Here is a 23365-nt window from a genome sequence, read left to right on the forward strand (position 1 = left end):
TATCTGAGTGTTTTTAGGAGAAGAACTGAAGTTTGAGTTTGCTTTGGTGCTGGTTTGACTTTGTATGTTTCATTGCAGTTCTGACTTGAATTACAAACATTTTGTTTCAGTCAGTATTTTTTTATGAATGATTAATGATTTTGTGCTACCGCCAAATGTGGAGGTGTAACCAAAGAATATGTGACTGAAATCTATGAGTAATTTAGTAAAAAGACTACCTCTATATTAATGTCCCATTAATGATGAGACATTTCAAAACAAAAGTTTACCAGATATTCATCACACGACTAACAAGCTTTTATGGTCAAAGTGGGTGTGTTGGTCACTCTGCAGCCTTTTTATTTCCAACTCATATCCCCTCAGATGAAATCCAGTTTATTCTGTGCACCCTTTAAAGATGGATTTCCTTTGTCTGTGGTTCGTGTGAGTGCAAAGTCGTATAGGAAGTCAGACAAACGCTCCTGCATCATGATGAGTTACAGCTTTATTTCAAAGGTGGACCAATGCCAGCTCGACAGTGATCCACATCACCAGATCACATTACATTTCCCCTCCAGAGCACAGACTTTGAAGACAAAACTGCAGCACATCATATGGTCTATACAAAATTAATTTTAAAAAAGTGAAGAGGAAAAAAAAAAACAAAGAAAACAGAGAGTGACCTCTCAGCTCGTCCCGTCAAACTCCGTCACGATCTCGGCGCCGCGAAACCTAAAACTCCAGCTTTAGGATGAGTTTTAGCATCTCACTAGCCGTAGCGTTGGCACTTAGTTGAGACAGAGGGGGGGAACCGGAGGACAGGGAAGGGGACAGAAGAGGAGGCTATGGAGAAGTTTCTAACTGTGTCTCTTTGAGGGTAAAAAGAGCCTTTGAAATGTGACAAATAAACAACAGAACAAGTTGTCCATCCCACCCATATGAACGTAGGCCCAAGTACAACTACAGCCACATTCATCCACACGACAGTTAGAGTACGCAGGGTTGAAGCCGACGTGCTGGAGAGATGAACGTCCTAAGAGACATCAGGCACTGCCGTTCGTCTCGTGTTAGGACTCTCCATCTCTCAAGCAAATCTGCTTCCGCTGCTGATGCAAAAAAAACGTGTTTTTTCGGGGAGAGGTACAGGTTCAAAAAAGGAGCCACACTACGTTGGGTTTCCATTTCTGCACACAGTCTGTTCCGCTGCCTTGAATGCAGCAGGTTTTGGCATGTTGACATCTGGTGTTTTGACAGGAACCAGGGCCAGAAAAGGCACTTCAAAGTGTGGATGTCCTATTCGATTTCCTGGCGTAAGCCCTAAAAAATGAACAAGGTCAGCTGTAAAGCTTTGAGTCCTCCGAAATGGCCAAAGGGGAATCTGAAAGACACGAAGAAGACGGGGCGTATTTAGTGGCTGCCAGAAGTGGTGTAGACAGAGTATTTTCAAGGTAAACTAAAGAAATGAGATGGCGAATGTGATAATGGACTTACAAAGACAAAAAAAGGTCTTCCAAGCTGTGTGGTGTGGATCTAACCCTCGATGGAGACCTCGGTGGCAATGTGTCCGTTCAGCGTCGCCTCCACTGCCATCTCCTGCACAGCAAACCACACATTAGACCAAATTACCCCAATATTGATAACAAACATCAGATAAATTTCAGTAAAAATGAAGCTATTTTTGTCCAAACGTTGCCTCTCACCATCGAGCCGAGCTGCACCGACTCCACGGCGAGCTGCATCTGACACGGCATGTCGCAGATTTCTGGCTTCAGCTCCTCTGAGAGCACATCCATACATTTCTGCTCGGCGATGACGTCCTGGAGAAGGAGAGGCGGTTAGAAAGTGTTCATGTACTCTTTGGAGGATCACGATAAATGAGAGAGATTACACAGGAAATACGTTGATGCATGCACCACAGACGCCTGGACAACACTGTGTATCGTGATTAAAGCCTGACAGGAACTCACAATGACCATTTCTTCTGCAGGGGCAGCAACAGGCTCGGGCTCCACAGGCGTCGCCTCCACGGACTCTGATTGGATGGTGAGGGCTTCGCTCACTTCCACAATTTCCTAAATAAAGCAAACAGAGAGAGGAATTAAAAAAAAGAGGAGCATACAATTTGCTCAAATGGATAATGTGCAATAAAGAGGAGCAACAGCTTTGTTTTGAACTGGAACGATCCTGATCACAGAGGCAGGATGCCCATGAAAGGCTGATTTTCTGTTGCTTAATGATAGTGCAGTAACTAATGATATTCCTCTTTGTGCAGTTCTCACCGGCTCGACAGCAGCAGACTCTGCGATGGCGACCTCCACTGCTGAGGCCGATTCTGTGACAACAAAGTCATCAACAAAGCTGTCGGTGACTTCCTGGGTGGCAGCGACCTGGAGAGACAAGATAAGAACAAGAGTGTATTTTCATTTATGCACATCACATATTTCAAACAGGGTGGTTGATCTTTCAAATTTAATATAGGTCCTGAATATGACAGTACAGTTTGTAGAATTATTAATAGCGTAACCCGTGAACTCAAAATTCATATAGTTTTACCTCTTGGACTTCGGTTACAGGGGCTTCAGCCTCTTCTACTGGGGCCTCGGGGACGGTTTCTGGCTCCTGGTCAGACAACAGATAACAGCCGTGTCAATAGTCAGTCAAATTTCTACTTCTGAATTATTTCCATTTAGACTAAGACAACCGCTTAATCAAAAGCTGCAAAGCCTCTAGCAAGGGTCCCTGTAAGGAAGCTAACTGGTAAACCATATAATGTTCTTGATGGTTGGAAAAGAAAAAAAAAGACTCACCACTGGCGTTTCCACCGATGGGGCAGGAACCTCCTGATGTGTGTGATGTGTGCAAAAGAAAGAGCACAGTATGTTTTTAGTCTTTGGCATCCACAGCAATAAAAAGAACTGTATTGAAATCGTCACATGCACACGTGAAATTTGACCTAGAAAACCAACGATGGGGACTTCCACAACATGCTTCACACGACCAACACACAGTCACACAGCAGACATGTAAAAACCACACAGAACGTGAAAATGCACTTCTGTGCCGCTGTGTCGTCTTTGAAGGAGACGAGAAGAACCAACGTTCAAGAGAGAAGAGGGAAGTTGTCGTTTTTTTAACCTCTGTGATTGCAACAGGCTCAGCTGGGACTTCGGGTGCTTCTTCCTCAGCCAACACTTCGATTTCAGCTTCTTCGTCTTCACTCTCAGCTGGGGCTGCAGGACTGACAGCAGCTTCAGCCTCCTGTTCGGGCTCAGGTATCTCTGGGACAACCTCCTCCACTGGCTCCACCACCGTCTCCGTCGCCACCTCCTCCGGTTCTTCGGTTGCCTCGGTTACGGACTCTGGCGCGGCGGTTTCGTCTATGACGGCCACTTCGACCTCAGCCTCAGTGACGGCTTCTTCCTCTGCTGAGGCCTCGGCCTTCACTTCTGTCTGCACGGCGTCATGTGAATCAAGACGGCACACGTTATCAAACCATGCAACATGCAACATGCAACAGGGGAACGAATGGGCAACTCTTTGTCCGTGTGAATAAGCAAGCATGTGGACAACGTTATAATGAACTACCATGCAATGATCACGACTACAACGTTCATAGTGACACAAATATAATGTGGCTTGTTGTCATGAAGACGGTCTTACCTGTTCAGTCTCTGTGGTTTGGATTTTAGCCTCTTCTATCTGAATCTGGAGCAGGAGAAATAAAAACTCACTGTAGCAAATGGATTCATGGATGGCAGATGAATAAGAGCAACAACACAGTGGCTGTTTGCCTTCTGCACTAAAGCCTAAAGACGAACATGAGCATATAACATCACTGTTTTTTTGTTTTTTGTTTCCCTGAAAGCGTTTAAAGTCTAAATTAGCCTAATTGTGATCGGAGTGCAGTTATACAAGAAAATGAGACCCGGGGGGGAAGTGTGGTTGTTATATGTAAGGTGTGAAGCTTAAGTCATAGAAACACTTTTCTATTGAAAGCACTGTCTATTGTCCAGTCACTGCTGCTGGAAACATGTAAAACATGAGTGGAAACTCTGAGTTTGATTTACGGCATCTTTGGCACAACGGCGTTGGTGTGCCATATTAGCAAAACAACCTGAAGCACTGCAATGTGTTGCCTTAAAGGCAGTTTTCTGTACTCAATGAATGCACAGTATTGTGTTTTATGGAGGGGCTGTGTGCTTCGCAAAAAAAAAAGGGTGTAAACATTAAAACGGTCATTCAGTCTCTGCATTAAACCCGTTCTGCGTATGCAGCAGCAGTGAGGAACTTGGAGATCAGTGTCTTGTTCAAGGACACATCGACATTGGAACAGTAGGAGGTGGGATATGTACGGCTAATCTCTGGTGATTAAAGGACAAACCGCTCTCCCCTCTGAGCCACAGCTAACTAAGCAAGTTGTTTTTACCTTTTTGGTCCAGGAAAAAGAAGGAACCTGGATCTAAAGTTGTCTGTAAAAAGTTGTTAAAAAAAGGCCTCACTTGCGTCATGTTGAGTTGTGCTGGTTCACACCTGTGTAATGTTTTATACCACATATATAGGGTCTATAGGCACTATACTGCCTGAGTGAAGGTTAGGGGGCCAGAAAAGGGGGCCTGTGTGTGTGTGTGTGTGTGTGTGTGTGTGTGTGTGTGTGTGTGTGTGTGTGTGTGTGTGTGTGTGTGTGTGTGTGTGTGTGTGTGTGTGTGTGTGTGTGTCCTTACCTCAGTCTCAACAGTGACTTCTACTGGAGCCTCAGTTGTGGGGATGACCTATGGAAGGAAAAAGAGAAAGAAGTCAGCATAACACTCTTCATGTACATCTAACGACATCGAGCGGAGCTGACAGAAATATCAACTTATATAATTGTCTCATGTTATGCTGCTGCTGACATCCTTTTGGTTTTAGGGCTTTTTGTTGCATACATCAAGAGGATTTATATATATATACACAAGACACAAACAACACACCCTCCTTAGAGTATGCTTTGGGTGTGAATGTATATGGAGTTGAGGAGAGGGGGAGGGGCGTACACACATGTGCATACAGGAATGTAACAACCAATTGAAAATTGGGAGGCTGGTACGCCCCTTTTTCGCCCCCTTTACATCAGATCCTTACTCCAAAAAACCCACAATCTTTAAATATCTTTTTGACCTTTATAGAATGTAGCATTTGCTCTGCTACACAGAACCTTTACCAGAACGAGGGGTGATGACCATCATATTATTTAACTCTTAATAGTATTAAGGTGAGTCATGAGCATACTTATTTTCTAGATGTTCAGATAATGACAGAATACCTCCATATCTTCCCTTATTTTTCTGTGTCAGGGAAACCTTGTTACCGATTGAGTCTGCATCGGTTGGCAGTCACCTAAATGGCCACTGGCGGCGCCCACTGTGCATCCAAGTGTGTTAAGCCATAGTGGCAGTAACAGGGAGCAGCACATGAATAATATAACATTCACAGTCCAACAGTAAATTATTTACACTGCCTTGAATGTAGGACAAGTGAGGTGCATGCCGGCTGCTACAGAACAGGCCGACCATCCATTGGTCCAAACTCATTACGTGCATCTTTCTGAAGTTAGACCAGAGTGAAGACTTCCACAGAAGAGAGCTGAAATGTGTGACGCTTGAGTTCCTTCACCGCGTCCACCTCTTTCTGCTGAGAGGTGAAGAATCCAGTTCCCCGGGATTTAACAACTTCTGAACAAAAGCCAAGCCGGCAAAAAATGCGCGTGTAGTCGAGAAGGGTAAATATATACTCCAGCTATAGCCTTGGAGGGATGTACAGGGGAGAGGAGGGGGAGGGGAGGAGGGAGGGAGGGGTCCGACTATAGGCCTTCCTTTGCTTGACAGGAAAACACACATGAACATATAGTATGTATACCCCCTCCAGTCTGCCCCGGCACCAGAACACTTTGTACCAAACTGATCTGAGCACAGATCCTGCCTCGTCCTCTTAAGAAAAAAACATCCAGTACAAACCAGAGCTGATCTAGAAACAGCCCCCTTTTATGGGGGCCATTTTAACCCTTGAGGACATAATGTACTTGAGATGCAATGATCCATGCAGCCCAAACAATTGTATGCTCTCACACACTTTTCCACATTTTAACCTTTTCAAGAACCAATTAAGAGTTTGGGGAAATTATTTCACAATGGTGCAGGGCTTGATTGGTGCTTATTTGCCAAGATAACTATAAATAAAGTTAAAAAAAAAAAGAACAGGTCAAACACTTTGTAAAATCAATTTTAGTATAAGGAGAGTTCCATGCAAAGCAGAAAAATCCAAACCAGTGCAGATGTGTTTTGACTGTTCTCTGACTGTATGGCTGAACTAACAAAGCCCTATAGACCTATAGAAAACAAACCCATAAAAGTTGCCAGGAAATGTGGGGAGGCTCCATGTGCATGCATACATGTGTGTGGAGGAAGGCTGGTGGGAGGGAGGGGGGTTGGGGTTGGGGTTGGACGAGCCTCGCCACAAGGTGATCATTTTTCCAACCAAGCCTGAAAATGTTGAGTCAGTTTGCACATCTTTGTCACCCACTACTCTCTCTCTCTCTCTGGCTACCGTGTCAAATGTGATAAAAGAAAAATGCGCTCACCAATCATTTCTAAGCATGCAGTAATGATCATTTTCATTGTGAGCAAACTGAAAAGCAAATGGGCCCCAAGTCATCCCTTCACTAGACACGTGTCACAGATTTCAAAAAGGTCGTGACAGCTGTTGCTCTCCTGCAACACACCAAATACCAAAAGGCTAAACTCCCAACTCCACACATTCTCAGACACACGTGTACCAACGTCTCCTCCCAACGCTCCCAGCAAATACCCGGTGATAAAAGGAGGACACATGGCTGAACAAGTGCTGAGAAGACAAGCTAATAAGGCCCTATAGGCTTCACAGGAGAGGGGGGTTGGGGGGCAAAGGCAGAAGTGAAAGAAGGAGGCCAGAGGAGGGAGGAGGACTGAAAGGGGAGACAGAGAGGAACCAGTGGTGGGAGGGAAGGACGGGTGATGAGGGAGAGTGAATTTACAAGGGAAAGAGGGGTGAGGGAATAAAGGGGGAGGGTTGCAGGAGCACAAGAGGGAGCAAACTGGTACATAATGTTCAGTCGCAGCAGTAGCCGCACCCGTCGCTTCAGGCCACAGAAAAATGCAACACACTCAGCAGTTGTGTAGATTTTGGTGGTGGGTTTAAACTCACCTGAGTCTCCGTGGTGACAGACAGAAGCGGAGGGGCCGCCTCTCTCTGGTCCCAGAACCAGCTGAACACAAGCCCCATCTATGCCGGCTCTGATTCTATCGACTACTGACCAACTGACCTCGGCGAACAACGCTAGCCTGGCCCGAGCTTCACAGAGCAAACACTTTCTTGTGTGTGAGGTATATGTGAGCAAAGTTTCACAAAGTCAAGATTGAGAAAAACTCTTAACTAAAACCAGAGTGAAACATTACAGGCCCCAAACATCTAAGTTGCTTCTGTATGCGTTTGCAGTTAAATCAGCACTGAATGAATTTTCAGGTTTGCTGAGGTGCATGAGTGTTTGTGACGGAGCAGAGAAGAAGCAGCAAGGCAAGAGGGGAGGCGAAAGGGGGATGGGTGAGGTGGGAGGGGGGGAGGGGAGGAGGGAAAGAAGGAAGAAGGTAGGGACAAAGGGAAGGAGGTGGAGGATACTCCACAGCTTAACTATATAATTGGATGCATGGCCAATAGAATGGTCTTTATTGGTCCTGTATGGCTGAGTGGGTAAACAATCCAAACCTCCAACTCAACATACCGTCTATGGAAACTAGATGGGACGGCCCACGCATCGGTGGCCAACCACGTAGTCTGAGTGTGGTTGTAGCAAATGGCCACACCGCCGATAAGACCTCCTGTCTCCTCTTACACTCGGCCTGGGTAGTGTCATGCCAACGCACATGTCAGCACATGCATGTGCAGCATATGTGGTCATGGCTCGGCTACAAAGAGGGAAAACCCGTGAATTGAGTGTGTGTGTGTGTGTGTGTGTGTGTGTGTGTGTGTGTGTGTGTGTGTGTGTGTGTGTGTGTGTGTGTGTGTCAGGCATGCACATGCGCACGCACATGCATGTGCCGTGAGGTTAGGCACATGCATGTACAATATGGCTCCTGTGTGCTCACAGCCTGCACTCTGCTGGCTGAAAAAACAGAACATTCTGTTCCCAAAATGTGTGCATGAAGCAACAGAGGCTTTCATTTTGCAAACATTTAAATGAAAATGTATAGACTAAGAGGATTCAAATCTGGTGTGATGTACAAAAGTTACAACTGTGCAAAATAAATAGCCCAACGCCATGCTTTTCTTGAAATACAAAGACAGACATATATATTGTTTATCTTCACAACAAACTTCATCGTCATTAAAACACAAAACCAACTGCATTCATAGCCTTTATCACAAAATCAGTGTCATATCTGATATCAGAACAAACTCCACTCCAATCAGCCTATTTATAAAAAGAGACACGTGCTTCCTGACAGATGTTTTCATGTAGGTGATAATGTATTATGACTGCTGGCTGTGCCCATTCTCCCAGTGATGTAGCCTATACTCTCACTTTCCATCTCTCTGCAAAATGGAACATGTTGTTCCCTCTGACCCCCCCCCAACTCCACCATCATACACTGACTTCTTGTATACAGATGTAAGAGGCACAATGTGTGAATTTCAGGTCAATGGTGATCTATCCTCCCTTTGATAAATTGTGACTAGAATGAGTAGAGTTGAAAGTCATTGACTGTAAATTGTGCATACATTTGTATGTAAACCACCAAATCACGAGCCAGGAGGGCGGGGTGGATGGGTGTGTCTAAAAGTACTGGACTCTCACCCAGGACAATGCTGTTCCTGTCAACGTTTTTTTTGGAATGCAATTTTGGAGGATAAACCAAACCACGACAGGACTCTAAATGTTTTGCAATGGAAGCGCTTCAGGTGCTTATTGGTTTGGACGATTGACCATTCGGACTCCACTGGTTAAGCACGTTTAAGACAGAATTTGACTGACTGATGGAGAACAAAGGCTTTTTATTCAACAGTCAAATGTCTACATGTGTATGAAACAACGGTTCTTACCTCTGTTACTGGTTCTGTTTCAGGAATGATAGGTTCTGCCTCCTGTTCTACTGGAGCTTCGACGATGCAGGGCTCCACTGGTGGCGTCTCAATGAGTGGTGCTTCTTCAGTGACCGGGGCTGGGACTTCAGCTTCAACTTCAACTTCTGCTGGAGTCTGTTCCAGCACCGCAGCCTCAGGCTCTGGTGCCACTACCTCGACTGGGACGGGCTCTTCAATGGGCTCTGCGATGGGCTCTGTGACAGCCTCTTCAATGGGCTCTGCGATGGCCTCTTCAATGGGCTCTGCGATGGCCTCTACGACGGCCTCTACAATGGGCTCTGCGACAGCCTCTACAATGGGCTCTGCGACAGCCTCTACAATGGGCTCTGCGACGGCCTCTACAATGGCCTCTATGATGGGCTCTGCAACGGCCTCTATGATGGGCTCTGCAACGGCCTCAATGATGGGCCCTGCGACGGCCTCTACAATGGCCTCTACGATGGGCTCTGCAACAGCCTCTACGACAGCCTCCACAATGGGCTCTACGATGGGCTCAGTGACTGGTTCTGCAATGGGCTCTACAACGGGCTCTTTCACAATTGGTTCTGGTACCACTACGGGGGTCTTCACAATGGGGACAGCCACTGGGATCTTCTCTGGAACTCGTGCTGGAATTTTAACTTTCTTTGGGGTTGATGCAGGGGGCGCACTCACTGCAATCCCCGGACTGGCTTTGGCTGGTGGGTTGGCTGCATGCTGCTCTTCGAGGGCTCTCCTCTGGGCCTGCTGTAAGAGGGGAAATACACGAAAACACGTGGGTTAATGAGTGTTGTCTTGCCACGGCAGAGAAAACAACAGTTTTTCATGCATTCAATTGGTATTTTACATGTAAACTAATTATATTTTTATCCCAAAAAACTAATGTCTGAAAGCTAAAGAGTAACACTACATTCACAGGGGCTCCAAAAAGTTGAAGAAGCACAGGGAAATGGGAGTTTTAGGGGTCTGAAAGCTACTGAGGCCCTCGTCGTGTTGTTGTCAGTCTGCCGGCCATTCTAGCACATTACTGTGTGCAGGAATACCAGGCATGCCATCCAACATGTTTTTTCAGCTCGGACAAAACCCCCTGAGGCTTTAATGGAGATTTTAGGAGAGCACACCACTGGAGGAGGGGCTGAACAAATGGGAGTGGGCCCAGCAAAGCTAGTTAGATAATGGGAGCTAATTAGTTGAATCAGAACAGACCTGACAGGTCTGGTGAAGCGGGAATGGAAACCGTGCGAGTCAGCAACCCTGATGGGTGCCCCGCAGCCCAGACAGTGGGCCTAATCACATCATAATCAGGTTATAATCAGGTTACAATCACTCCCTAAAAATGCTTTTGTTGGATGGACAGCCAGTCCAGCTAGCCACCGTCAAAACAACTCCTCCTTTATCTTTGCCCACAAATCGCTTGCACCAAACCTCACTAGAGTGATTTCAATCAATCATAGTTGTTCATTGGGTTCATTGGCCACTTGACAGTGGGATTGGAGATGCTTACCACATTTCTTCAAGCAGCTCCTTCCCTTCCTGTGCTCTAATATCTCTGGAATTGGTGATAACACACTTCAGGGATTTTTATCTGAGTGCCACTGGCAGACTGAGCGCACCAGAGAGATTGTGCAGACTCCAAATCTGGCCAAACTAATGCAAGACATTCCTCCAGTCAACACACTACCAAATACAGTTGTGTGGTGCTGAGAGTCAGGGACTGGCCAGAGAGAGGCTTAAGGAGGGGGGAGGGGATGAATGCCACAAACTCCACACCGAGGAGTCTTCCCGGGCTTCAACTGAGCCTTTAGTTGTGAAGGAAATCCTCACTTTTAAATTGAAATGATATAATACAAAACAGGTTGAAATGACTTATTGTGATTGGAAAAGAAACGATAGAGTGCCGTGTTTGGTGAAGGCGTAACCTTTGCCCTAGGCAACTGTACCTCCCCTCCCCTCCTCCCCACCACACCTACTCTCTCCCTTACTTTGGGCACTAAATGTTCAGAAGTAAAATGGCTCCCAGTCCTAACCCCCCCCCCCGCCCCCCCCCCCATTTCCCCCCAAGTGCAGTGGGAGATGCCATTGGCCTGCTACTGAGGCATACCAAATTATTATTATTAAATAATTATATATAGCAGCATGTCTCTATAAGTGAAGACAATGAGTACTCCATTATAGAGTGTGTGCGTACAGATGGGGAGGGGGTACTTTCTGCTTAGCTCGTGAGCAAATATGTTTATAATAAGCTAGATTTTATAATGTGGCACTTTTTTTTACGTTTAATGATAATAAACCACAGAAATATATAAACCTGCGACATCCGTCCTATAATTGCACCTTTCTATCCAAAGCGCGCAGAAAACGCACGCACGTGGCGCGCGACAGTTAAGCCAAGACGGGAACATTGTTTTGTCTATCGAGGCAGAAACATCTAAACGCATCATGCTACTGAAACTGATTGCATAATTTCGATGGGATCTATTTTGGTGCGTGTGTGGAATCGGGTCTTCTTTTTACGCTTTTAACCCTCGGGTTTGAGCGCGTACGAAGAAATGCAAGCGAAAAAACTCAATTTTCATCACTTTTCTGTGCATATTTCGATTTCAGTGCTAGTTTATAGTCTCAATTTGATCAAATGTGCAAAACGAAAGCTTTTTTACATATTTATAAGCAATCAATATGATTTAAGTGGTCTTTTTGGGGGCGGTAAAAAAAAAAGTGTGAAAACAACCACTAATCACAAAGCGAAGTTAATTTTCTGATAACTGATTACATCCAGAGGGAAAACAAAGTGCGCCTGTCTCCACTTACCACCCTCCTCATGCGGCGCTTGTTCTTCTTCCTCTTGCTGGGCATTTTGATGATGAGGTGATGGAAATAAGAAAGACCGAAGAAATGAAGCGAGCAGAGAGACGGAGCGGACAAAGTGGGTCTTTATAGAGCCCCCGGTCTTGCTGTTACCTTTGCATGGAACCTATGGGAGGACTGGGATGAAAGATGGGGGGCGTGGAGAGACCCGGAGAGACAAACACACACCCCCACGTAACGCACATGCACGTGCACGACAAACTCAGTGAGGCGACTGAATCACAGTTGGGCTACCTACTGCTGGATGTTATGCAACCACTCCATCAAAGCGAGGGGCGAGGGGGGAGAGAGAGTGGCCAGTGGCCTCTCAGAGTGCCACACCCCCTTCCCTCCATCGGAAATACTTTCTCAGTTCGAGCACATGGCAACAACGGAGTATCTCTGAAATCGAAGTTTCTTTTCTGTTGTAAATAAAAACATGTTCATCTTCTTTGAGAGTCACTTTTGTAACAGCTAGTTTCAAGCTTGTGAGAAAATCAACAAGAGGAAAACCACACAAACACAAACAGCTATTCTCCCATACAACACAATGTGCATTCTGTCAAGTTTAAGGAATTCATTAAAATCATGAAGCCAAAGAAGAGTTTTCATTGTATGCTCTCCTCCAGGGAATGAAGAAAGAAAGCATGTAGCCTACATGTGTTAACCCCCGCCCCCCTGCACTGCTGAGCTGTGTGCACTCATTGTCTCCAGCTCCTTGGGTACAGCCCTACTGGTGCATAATAACACCAAAAAGAACACATATATGCTTATTGTGTCATTTATTGTGGTGCAGAAGAAACATGAACTTGTATGAACATGTCTCTATACTTATATATATACTATACTGAAGGGAAGGTGTGAGTTAAGCTTTTCATTTTTATGCTGACGGATTTTAGTGTGAAAAGAGTTATAGCTACACAACGTGGCAGTCTGGCCTGAAGGCTTGATTTATTTTCTCGGCAGTTTGCGAGTGCAGATGGATTACATGCGTACAGCGCTTCTACATGTCACCAGCACCTTCATGCTGAACTGGTGATATTTCCATTATAGTCACTGTCACTCAAGAAGAGCGGCCTTGTATCAGCGTGGCCTTTACTCTCTACTCACCACCAAGTCAGCAGACAGGGAACCTGCAAGGAGAGTGGAATTATGAAGTGCATCTCTTGGATCATGAGCGGTCGACCCCGTAGGAAGAGCTCCTCTTAGAGATGCTGAGCGCTTCGTTTGAGTTGCTTTTGGGATTCAATTACAAGATTACAAGTCTACCACCTCTTTGGCAGACCTGTGAAGCAGCTCACATGCAGTCATGCTAATGGAAATGCCGTCATTATCATGTTAAACTGAAGTCAGAAGGGAAGGTGTGACCAGTTTTTTGACTTTGTATTCTGTGTTTGTTGCAACACACCATTAAATGTCTTACGTCCTTAAGTCAGAGCTCAACTAATTCATTAGGATTCATCCACTGGGGGCCATGAATGTTTCTAAATATCATGGAAATGCACTTCACTCTGGATTCGTGTGACGGTGAATGGGTCTGTATAATGGGATCCAGCCACACACACACACCGCTGTATGCATGCAGCGAGGGACAGAATCCAATACATTGCTTTGGATCATGTGTTTGTCTGTGTCCGAGGAGGCTTCGTCTACAGAATGACCGCTATAGCAGTCAGACGCCACATATTCTAAATATATTTCACTCCTTGGTTTACAGTCTGAAGTTTGCAGTCATATGCAGATTCACCACAGACTGAGGTTCTGTGAATCGTTGAAAATACGAAATATACCAAAAATATACAAAACAAAATAACACTGGCGTTACATGTTCAGTGTCCAACTTCAAGAATTAGTGTGTTCATCTATTTCTACACGTTGAGCATGTGCGTACTCGTGTCACACAGGAATGCTGCTGGCGGTCGGTTCAACAGGTCCTTCAGGTCGCGTCGCCGAAGGCGTGAAGGCAGTTGAGTTTAGCTGAAGAGTTACTGATCTGCGTGTTTTCACCTTCAACAGAGGGTTAGCCACGTCACCATCCACTGTGACTCTAAAAACAAAGCGCTGATGTCGCTGTGGGACCAAGTGGAAGTGAGCTAATTGGCCCTTTTCACAGCAGCCATTTTGAAGCGTCATTGCCAGATAAACACAGATGGGATTAATAACATTATTTATGGCCCTGTTCCATTTAGGTGCCGGGTGCATGTTGGCTCACTGGCAGGGCTGACACACAATATAGAATGGGGCCGTAATTAATTGGACCAATTACACCCTGTTGCTTCCCCCGTGATGCCATGTCAAAATGGCTGCCTTGAAGGGCCTATTGTGCTGAGAAACTCGCTCCGCTGGTGCCAGAATGAAACACATTCAACAGTCAGATCTTATCTCCTGGCCGACGACTTGGAAGTGGTCCTGTGGACCAGCCTCCCCCTCCCTCCTTTGGCTCGCAGCTTGTTGTTTTGGTTTGACGTGAAGCAAACAAGGCACGTCCAGGAGGAGGTTGGTCTTTTGAAATGTTAATATTTAACGGCTGTCACAAGTTGAACACGATCTCTTTGCAAATAACAGTGAAAGTCTGGTTGTGGTGAACGGATTTGAGATGGGATTTCATGGCAGCCCAACAGATGTTAGAAAAGTAGCTGGTCGATGTGAATTGTTGTCACTTATGAGTGTGAAAATAATACGCTCAGATATGAATCATTAAACGTGTAAAATGACATCTATATGGTTGGACAGCTGGAGGGAAATAGTTTGTCCTGGTGTAAGCAAGGACAGACCGGCCCACCACATAAGATCACAACTAGCACCCATCTTTGCACCGCCCTGAATTTGTAGCCCAACTCCTACTTGACCAAAGTGCTTTGGACCAGCAGAGTCAATTGGAAAAACAATGGGCCACTTTTATGGGATGACATGAAACTGGAAGTCCGTGTGAGACGGTCCTGACTGGATGTCATGTTCTGATTGTGACAAATGATTGATATCAAAGTGTTATGAGGTTGTGATGGTCGGTGGGACAGGCGAGGATGTGAGGAAATCCATTTTTGTTGCCTTTGTCTGCCTTTTTTGTTAACTTGTTGAAAAGCAATACAAAAAAGTGAATTATTATTCAAGTTATAATAATAATAATAATAAGTTAAAACAACAGCTGATGGAATCTGTGGATGTGTTTCTTTTTAACCAGAGAAAAAACAGTTGGGCTATCAGCTGAATCATCACCTTTAAATAGATGCATGATGTTTACCTGCCCAACTGGGTTATCTCACACACACACACACACACACACCAGGCACACACTGGAATGTTGTCCGTAAACAAACACCCCTCCCCAGGTCAGCTCCATGGTTACCAAGCCTGTGCCTTTACTGAACACACACACACACACACACACACACACACACACACACACACACTCACACACCAAGTCAAACACTGCACTATTTTCAGCTATGGGGGTTTCAGACTAATTGTCCTTAGAGATACGAATGTTTAGTCAGTAGTGATGCAGCACTTTGATATGATCTTCTTTCTAATATTTTGAATCTTTTCATTATAAATTGTGTTTTGTTTTAGCTCTCTTATTATTGGATGAGGCCATAAGGGACTCCGTGTTGTCTCAACGTACAGCTGTGAAGGTAAGTAAATAACATAAGCAAGCCCTCAGCAAAGCAAGCAAACCTCATTTGCATATAACTTTAAAAAGGAGTTAGAAGAGAAAGTACCTTAGGGAGTATAATAATTAAGTGCAGGTTATGGTTACTTGCAGCGTTGCAAACGTGTGTAGGCATACCACTGTAAGCATTGCTTATAAAGAAACATTTCAGCAATTCAATGAAATCTCTTCATTTTTTAAGCAAAACAAAAGCACTTTAAAGCTGGGTTTGACTTGGTAAAGGTGGTAATAATGATAGGAAGAATAGCCCTTCCTCCACTGAACCCTGTAAGATGATCTCTCCTGACCTCGGACCACAGAGGACCCTCTTTCCCTCCTCAGCCACTAACTCTCTTGTTTTCTTTAGACGCCTGACATTCCTGGATAGCGCCAGGCGTAGCCCACCCTCACAAACCTCATTCAAACATTAACGTGTTCACTTCAATTGGCACATGCCTGCTGCCACTTTCATCATTCATACCGTCGATGCTATCAGAAACATGCAGTGTTCTCCTGTAAATGTGATTCATTCATATGAGCGGATGTTCAGAAGTGAATCTGCACTCTTGGTTCATACATTCTCTTTTCATTCATACTCTGAGCTCGAAACTCGACGCTGTTAAAGTTGTTAGCATTACTAGTCGTTGGACATAATCATTGTGACGTCACCCATTGGTTTGTTGGATGTTTGGCATTCTGCCCTCGCCTTCTTGGACTTGGACAACCTTTCATTGTTGCTAGATGGACACAGGTGATTGAGTTCAGCTTATTAATGCAGTTTGAATCACAAAGACACACACACACACACACACACTCTGGATAATAGAGAATATTTGGTAAAAGTGTTTTAATGTTACAATTACTGGATGAATATGGTTGAATAGTATTTGTGGCCAAAAGAAATGAGAGCTTCATCATTTGATTAGAGAGAAGTAAACCGTCGGTATGAATGGTGCATTGATTAAAAGAACACTAAAGGGTGAATAGTGCTCCGTCACACAAACACACCCGTTTGTGGTGTCGTGCAGACCATCCAGTCTAATAAAGAGTCCCAGTCCAGCGGTAATTAAGGCCAGACAAAGATGGCAGTGCAGGGAACGGAAACGTCATCACACAGTGTGCTGCCAGGGGCTCTCCAGTGTGTATTCATATCACTGAGCGGTGGGGGAGGGGGATCAAAAAGAATGGCAGGACGTTAGGGAGATAGAGGGGTCGTCCTGATAATGACAGCTGTTCTCAGCTATCATTCGACCAAGAACAGACGAGCGTACACAAACACTTCAGCAGGCTCTGTTGCCCTGGCACTCTTTTCTTTGACCGACATGCTCACATGCACAGACACAAAAACATCCCATCCATTGCTTTTTAATATTAGTTGTGCTTCTCTGTGCATGTGCAGCCCTGAGGGGAGGTTTATTCCTCTAAATCCATCCAGCATCCCACATGTTTCCCTCAGAGCAGCACGATCAAAACATCACCACATCTCAGAGGATGTGCTACCTTACTGTCAATATAGTTCAACTTCCCACAGTGGGTCATTAATACAAATGACAGTCCATACATTATCTAAACCCACAGAACAAGCTTTTACATTCTAGTCCCAATCAAAGACCACAACAAATCCTGTCAATGGAAAAGATAAGAAATGTATTCAAATGTATATCATGCACACATGTAATTCAAAATGCTCCATTGGTTTTGAGTGTTTAACTCAATAGTCAGAAAGCATCAGCATCAAGTCTTTGGAGCAAGCAAAGAACTTTCCACAGAAAGATTTGAGGAAGTTTCAAAATGACTCTACTTCTCACTTTATTTATTATCTCTAGTTTCAAGTCTTTCAAGTCACAAATGGACTAAACTCAGAATCACAAACAAGCAAAGCATTTTATATTAAAATATGACTCAACAAATATTCACAAAAAACGTACACAAACACACACATTGCATGTACATGAAGAATGAAGGTACAAACGGTTGTGAATATTGATTTGAAGTTTTCCTGATATTTTCACTTCCAAGCCTCAGTGATTTAAAACAATCAAAGCATATAGACTCAGCCATCCAGTCCCTTAAAGATACCGAGCACCAACCCATTGTAACTTACTGTTATAGATATGATCATGCTATTCTACTGCTTTGTGCTCCTTCAGTCTCAGGGGGTCACGGAGTGGAGGAAATAAGAAGAGACAGACGAGAGGCCAGAGGTGGGAGGACATGGTGTAACAGTAGAGGAGGAGCAGGGTTGTTTTTTTAACACAGAAACCTCAAGATGTCCCCCGGCATGCTTTTATTCTGCTGCAAATACTTTTGGATACGTTTGGAGCTAATCTGGATTTATTCATACATAAATTATCACCACATATCTGCAAAACGCTTAGACATTGTCATATGAGCTAAGCCTGTTTGATTGTATTATGTCCATATGTCTTAAAACTCATAGGATCTGCAAAATTTAGTGGAGCATGAGATGACGAATTAACGACAAAAGAAAGTGAAGACAGCAGCTCGTAGGTTGTAAACACCAACTTGCATCTAAAAAAACAAGCATACCAATTATTTACAAAAGATGGTGAAAACTGCTTAAAAAATGTATGTTTAACATACAGGTGAATGATTAGCAGGATAGTACTTTAATATTTGTTTTAATCAAGTTTCTTGACCTTTGCAGTACTTTTATTTTGTATGTCCTCTCAACACCACCACACATACTTTTGTATACACTCCACATGTATGGGGATTATGCACCAAACACCAAGGCAAACTCCTTGTATATGTGTGAATCCTAATAAACATGATTCTGAATCTGATCACATGCACCTCCTCGACCCAATCACATGTATATAAGTACTTTGAGCCATCAATGTTAATACAGGGATTGGTTGGCCCGTGCACACATGCTAAACTGAAACCCCCAAGCTGTTAATGACGCCTTTCAATGCCTTTCTTCTCAAAATGACTGTCAAACTTGTTCTTGAGCAACTAACCCACAACCATAAATACTGGACATGAGTGTATGGACGTGCACTACCCTCTAGTGTTTCATTTGCACTACACAACAATAAGCTATACTTCTTCAGCGTTGCCAGCAGCCTTTCCTCTGTACAAACAAAACCATGTGTTCATATGTGTGTGTGTGTGAAAAGAGCAACTGGTAGGTAGAGAGAAAAGGCCAGGACCGTTCCAACCTTTCACTTTCAGGGTTATGGTTTCTGCTGTGGAAGCTGCCACGAACCTCATTCTCTCCTGTGTTTTATTCTCAATGACTTGGTGGTTTCAATGTCATAAACCAGGAACAGTTGGCTCTAAGAAGAAAGATATTCTGGGATGTGCACGCAGACACACACATGACTTGCAGACATGCATTCAAACACACACACATGTACCCTGTAAGTGATAGACGTGTAGCACAGCTATGTATAAGAGGAGGGGATTCTCCTTATGGAGGCTGGAAGGCGACACCACATCCAGTTGCTGTAAAACAGAGAGAAAGGGACGAGTCCAAGCCCTCTTGACATATATAGGATTACAGATCATGTGTGAATGAGTGTGATACACGTTGGACCATGTGTGGCTGCATGTCAGTCTGTCCACACTGATCGTAGACATCTGGGAATCCTATTTACCCCCACTGATCCACCGCTGCACATGCCTCTGTCAGAGAAAAAGACATTAATACATGAAACACTATGAATTTATTTCCACAATTAGAAGCCAATCAGTGTTAGTACTATAATGAGATTAGGAGTTAAAGGTGTATAATAGGAGACTGGGAGTATTTCCGATTGCCTCCAAGCAGCTGTCAACGTGGTGACGAGTTGGCGGCTTAGTTGACGGGCTGATGTTGCTAACAGTGTTATCTGACTATAACTTTACATAGCTAATAGTTGTTTGCTGCTATATTAATGCTCTGAATCCCATGTACTGCAACAATAGTACATGTGAGTGCATAACCAAGACAGAAAAATAACAATGAATAAACTCAGCTAACATGTTTCTCTTGCACTACTTGGAATTTATTTTATTTATTGTACATATATTTTGTTTTGTTATATTGCACCGTGGGTCGGAGAGAAACGAAATTTCAATTCCTCTGTATGTCTGGCACATATTGCAGAATTGTCAATAAAGCTGACTTTGAAATGTGCCGGTCATACTTTGGTGCAAGAGCGGACTCTGGTGGACGGAAGGAAAAACATATATATCCACCTATGATAATATCATTACAACCATCTTACATTGACATAGAAATATGCTATAATATGAATTATATCAACATTAAGGTAGATTCATATATTCAACCAATATTTATAATTTATTTTTATTGATATCACAGACATATCTTTGGAGTGACACAAATGTTTGCCATTCAATTCAGGGATCTGTTGTAGACCAGCTACTATATAGGTATAAAATACATGTTTTTTTTTCTGAAGTTTAAATTGAAATGTCTTGCGACTGTGGCTCAGAGATAGAGCGAGTCATCCTCCAAATCAGTGGTTTAATTCCACCAAAGGCTGTGCCTTCAGTGTGTCCATGTGTGTCAATGAGTTAGATTAGGTTGGACTAGATGGGCAGGCAGATCCCTCACATCAGTGTGTGAATGGCTGACTGGAGACATGTGTAAAGTGACTCAAGTGGGTTATAAGCCTAGAAAAGTGCCATATTAATGCAGCTCCATTTACTATTCAACATATTTGCTCACATTTCATTCACAGTATGGTCATTGTTTCATGAAAGCCTGAGCAAAATCTCCCAAAAGCTCTCTTTTTATCAGAGCAGGCTGTTTAAACCAAACATTTCTCATCAGTATTTAATGCATTCATGTTATTTGGGAAAAACCTGTAGAGCCTCTGCCCTCTGCCTTCAGGTACGTACCCTTAACATGACTTTAACATGCAATGACACAACATATCAGATTAAAATCTAAAGTCCTGATTTTCCAGAGAACAAGTTGCTTTGGACCATCGGGTTATTGTGAAAGTTGTTCCTACTTGATTCAAATGCATCATTCAGTCACTGAAAACAGTGAATCATGAACATTGAGTTATTGTCATTTAAATGCATCACCTGTTTGTGCCACCAATTGGCAACATGATATTAAATGTAATAGGACTGCACAGAATTATAATTATAAACTGGTAGAAGTGGAGAAAAAAATGGAAATTCTGTGCTTGGAATCCAGGAGAAAAGATGGCTCCCACTCCTCATGTTTCAGGAGACATGAGCCAAAACAAAGTGCTTCATAAATGGCCACATAGTGGCACTGTTGGATTTACAGTCGCCCCTTCATTTCATTAATACTTTCAAAGTGATTTTTGACATCCTGCTCATGAAAAAACAGACAAACGCGCAAACAAACCAAAAGCTTAACCTCCTCGTCCGAGGTAAGTGGGGACATGATGCGGGTCCTATTCTAACAATCACTACGCATGGGAATAAAATCTATTTTGGGTCTTGAGTGTTTTAGTGGCTCGGAGAATGTGCTGTATACTTTAAACCTGGTGCCATTTCTGCAGCTTTTATCCCCCCGGCACCATCATCACATTCATTACCACAATAAAAAAAGAAATGAGCTCACAATAAAAAATCATCTTTGAAACGCTGTAAACTCCAATGCCAGCTCACTCAAGTCTATGAGGCAGTTCAATAGTCACGTCCATCACAGGCACCGCGTGATGTCTTGGCTTATTGTTGTGGCTGCGTCCGTGGTGGCAGCATGTCTGTGGGAGGCGGGGCCGTGGGGGGGTACACAGGAACAGTGTACTCTGTGTAAGCAGGGGGCAGATCCTCCGGCTTCAATCCCAGCTGAAATACACAGAACCAAACATCAAGCTTCGAAATGGGACACTTTGTTTGTGGTCTTTTAGTGGTTTTGTTTGAGAATCACCTCGTTATAGGCAGGTGGGGGCCCGGAGTAGGCAGCACCGCTGTATCGCGGTGGTGTGTGGAGCTCCTGGCTGTATCGAGGCACCCTGTGGTGGTCTTCGCCGTCCGGGTCTGTCACACCCGGGTGGAAGGGGATGAAGAAGATGGGGTTATGCCGCATGTCCTGCTCACCGCGTCTCCGCTCCTCCCTATCTATCTGCGCCTCCCTGATGCGGCTGCACACCCTGCAGAAGGTCGTGCAGAACATAATGGAGAGGCCGAAGCCCAGGATGCTTAAGAAGATCCTTGAAGAGGAGGAAGAGGAGGAGATGGGTGAGAGGAGGACGGGGATGGGTGCAAATCAGTAAAAGACAAAGATACTTATAGATGAATAGAAAAGTGCCTTACTCTAGAATGGGAATGGTGTCAAATGTCATGCTGAGAGCTGGATGAAGTCCCAGTGGACCGAAATGGAAATTGAGTCAGGGAAGACACAGTACGAACCTGAAGTGGGCAACAGGCAAAACAATGCATATTCATTCAACCATCATTTACACATGCAATAGCAGCGGTCGGTCGGTCCACCAACATTTTGGCGGCAACAGTTGCCTCCCCAGGAAGTTGGCTTGGAGGCCAGGTGTGTGGGTGTCAAGGTGTGTTCATGGAAGCTGGTAAAAAGGTGTTGACAAGCCGATAAGAAAACGGCACGTAACTTCTAAAGGTATCCACGTCCCAAAGTTGAACCCATGAACCGTTTGTTGTGGACTGTAGCATGTAGCAGATTCACGTTGGTTAACTTTGAACCAAGACCCATAAATGCCCCGTCCAAGATACTGTGACTCAAGAATATTTTATGGCCCGTCTCTACTTTTGGCAGAGATAATAGATTTATAGAAGTAGATGATGTCTCTCATTGGAGAACAGTTTATCCTGCAGTTTCCTCATATGGTTTACAATCATTCAATCTACCAAAGATCTGATGATCCACTGGTTCCACTGGGCTGGGAAACCATTCGGGAGGTCAACAGGAATATTACAGTGTAAGGACTGGATTGCCTGCAGAGAAGAGGGCTGCTCTTGGTTCATGAAGAGTTGATGAATTGTTTTCATACTAAAGACAGAAACTCACCTCTGTGTTTATCAATATTTCCCAACATCAGCTACACAAATAAGGAGACCAACTTTTCCTCAATAATTGCCTGAACCTTCATCTTTCGCCACCTGAGCCGTCAGTGTGAATCAGGACCTCAACATGAATCTGCTCTCACAGTTAAACACAAACAATACATATTTTAGAACATCACCATTTTCATATACTGACTTGGTTCTTAAACAAAAGCAAGCAAACTAAAGAGTATAAAAACCCACGTGCGAGCAAGGTGAGGTCAAAACTCACAACGCACAATCAGTGAGGACATTGGAACAGGGGGCCGAGTCCGTGGGCTACATACTAAGCAAATAAACAGCTCCCAGATCTTTCATAATGAGATTAAATATGATCAGTTTTCAGTCATTGAGCCGTAAATTCCATAGACAGAAAGACCAACTTCAGCCTCTTACCTCCAGTCCAGAGACGGCTCTCCTCAGGTGTACGACTGGGAGGGAGGGCTCACTGGAGCAGGGTGCAGCTTGATGAGGGGGCGGGGTGTGTGTGTGTGTGTGTGTGTTAACGTGCATTGGAGTGAGTGCAAAGCCCAGCGTGTAATAAGTGCCTGAAACACCCTCAGAAATTGAATCTGTTTCATGAACAGTGTGTTTAACCGTGTGCTTAGTGTAGAAGAAAGTGTAGTGTGTATAAATATATGTTCATCTATATGAATGTATGCGTTTTATCAGCTGGGCAGTGTGTTATATTACTATGTGCTAAAGGTCCATCAGAAGAATTTATGGTGGCATTAG

The 23365-nt window shown here is 44.2% G+C and overlaps 2 protein-coding genes across 4 annotated transcripts; both read right to left on the reverse strand.

Moving 5' to 3' along the window:
* Positions 1-470: 470 nt before the first annotated feature.
* Positions 471-12164, reverse strand: LOC311023802 (uncharacterized protein). Of its 3 annotated transcripts, XM_084025858.1 has the most exons (13): positions 11917-12163; positions 9562-9855; positions 9088-9381; positions 4701-4748; positions 3640-3684; positions 3115-3429; positions 2787-2819; positions 2533-2598; positions 2259-2366; positions 1947-2051; positions 1680-1796; positions 1471-1572; positions 471-1357 (listed from the first exon to the last, which is right to left on the reverse strand). In XM_084025858.1, exons 1-12 carry the CDS (start codon positions 11959-11961, stop codon positions 1510-1512), a joined length of 1533 nt encoding a protein of 510 aa, XP_083881984.1. In that variant the 5' UTR covers positions 11962-12163; the 3' UTR covers positions 471-1357; positions 1471-1509. The 3 variants fall into 3 exon arrangements, with proteins under 3 accessions (XP_083881984.1, XP_083881983.1, XP_083881985.1); XM_084025857.1 differs by having other exon boundaries at positions 9088-9855; positions 11917-12164; XM_084025859.1 differs by lacking the exon at positions 3115-3429 and having other exon boundaries at positions 9088-9855; positions 11917-12161.
* Positions 12165-20891: 8727 nt separating this feature from the next.
* Positions 20892-21970, reverse strand: LOC311023025 (uncharacterized protein). Its single transcript, XM_084024671.1, has 3 exons — positions 21875-21970; positions 21489-21771; positions 20892-21406 (listed from the first exon to the last, which is right to left on the reverse strand). The coding sequence occupies exons 1-3, from the start codon at positions 21901-21903 to the stop codon at positions 21287-21289; spliced, it is 432 nt and encodes a 143-aa protein (XP_083880797.1). The 5' UTR covers positions 21904-21970; the 3' UTR covers positions 20892-21286.
* Positions 21971-23365: the final 1395 nt, after the last annotated feature.

Source organism: Eutrigla gurnardus (assembly GCF_963514095.1).
Source record: "Eutrigla gurnardus genome assembly, chromosome: 13".
NCBI classification, from domain to species: Eukaryota; Metazoa; Chordata; class Actinopteri; order Perciformes; family Triglidae; genus Eutrigla; species Eutrigla gurnardus.

Bases quoted from the DNA above. Each gene is read 5' to 3' on its own strand.
- LOC311023802 (XM_084025857.1), bottom strand. From the start codon at position 11,961: ATGCCCAGCAAGAGGAAGAAGAACAAGCGCCGCATGAGGAGGGTG. The intron at 2,820-3,114 runs GTTAAAAAAACG...CACACACATCAG, and splicing joins AGCCTGTTGCAATCACAGAG to GAGGTTCCTGCCCCATCGGT. The intron at 1,573-1,679 runs GTGAGAGGCAAC...TTTGCTGTGCAG, and splicing joins CGGTGCAGCTCGGCTCGATG to GAGATGGCAGTGGAGGCGAC.
- LOC311023025 (XM_084024671.1), bottom strand. From the start codon at position 21,903: ATGACATTTGACACCATTCCCATTCTAGA. The intron at 21,772-21,874 runs GTAAGGCACTTT...CTCCTCTTCAAG, and splicing joins GACACCATTCCCATTCTAGA to GATCTTCTTAAGCATCCTGG. The intron at 21,407-21,488 runs GTGATTCTCAAA...TGTGTATTTCAG, and splicing joins CCCCACCTGCCTATAACGAG to CTGGGATTGAAGCCGGAGGA.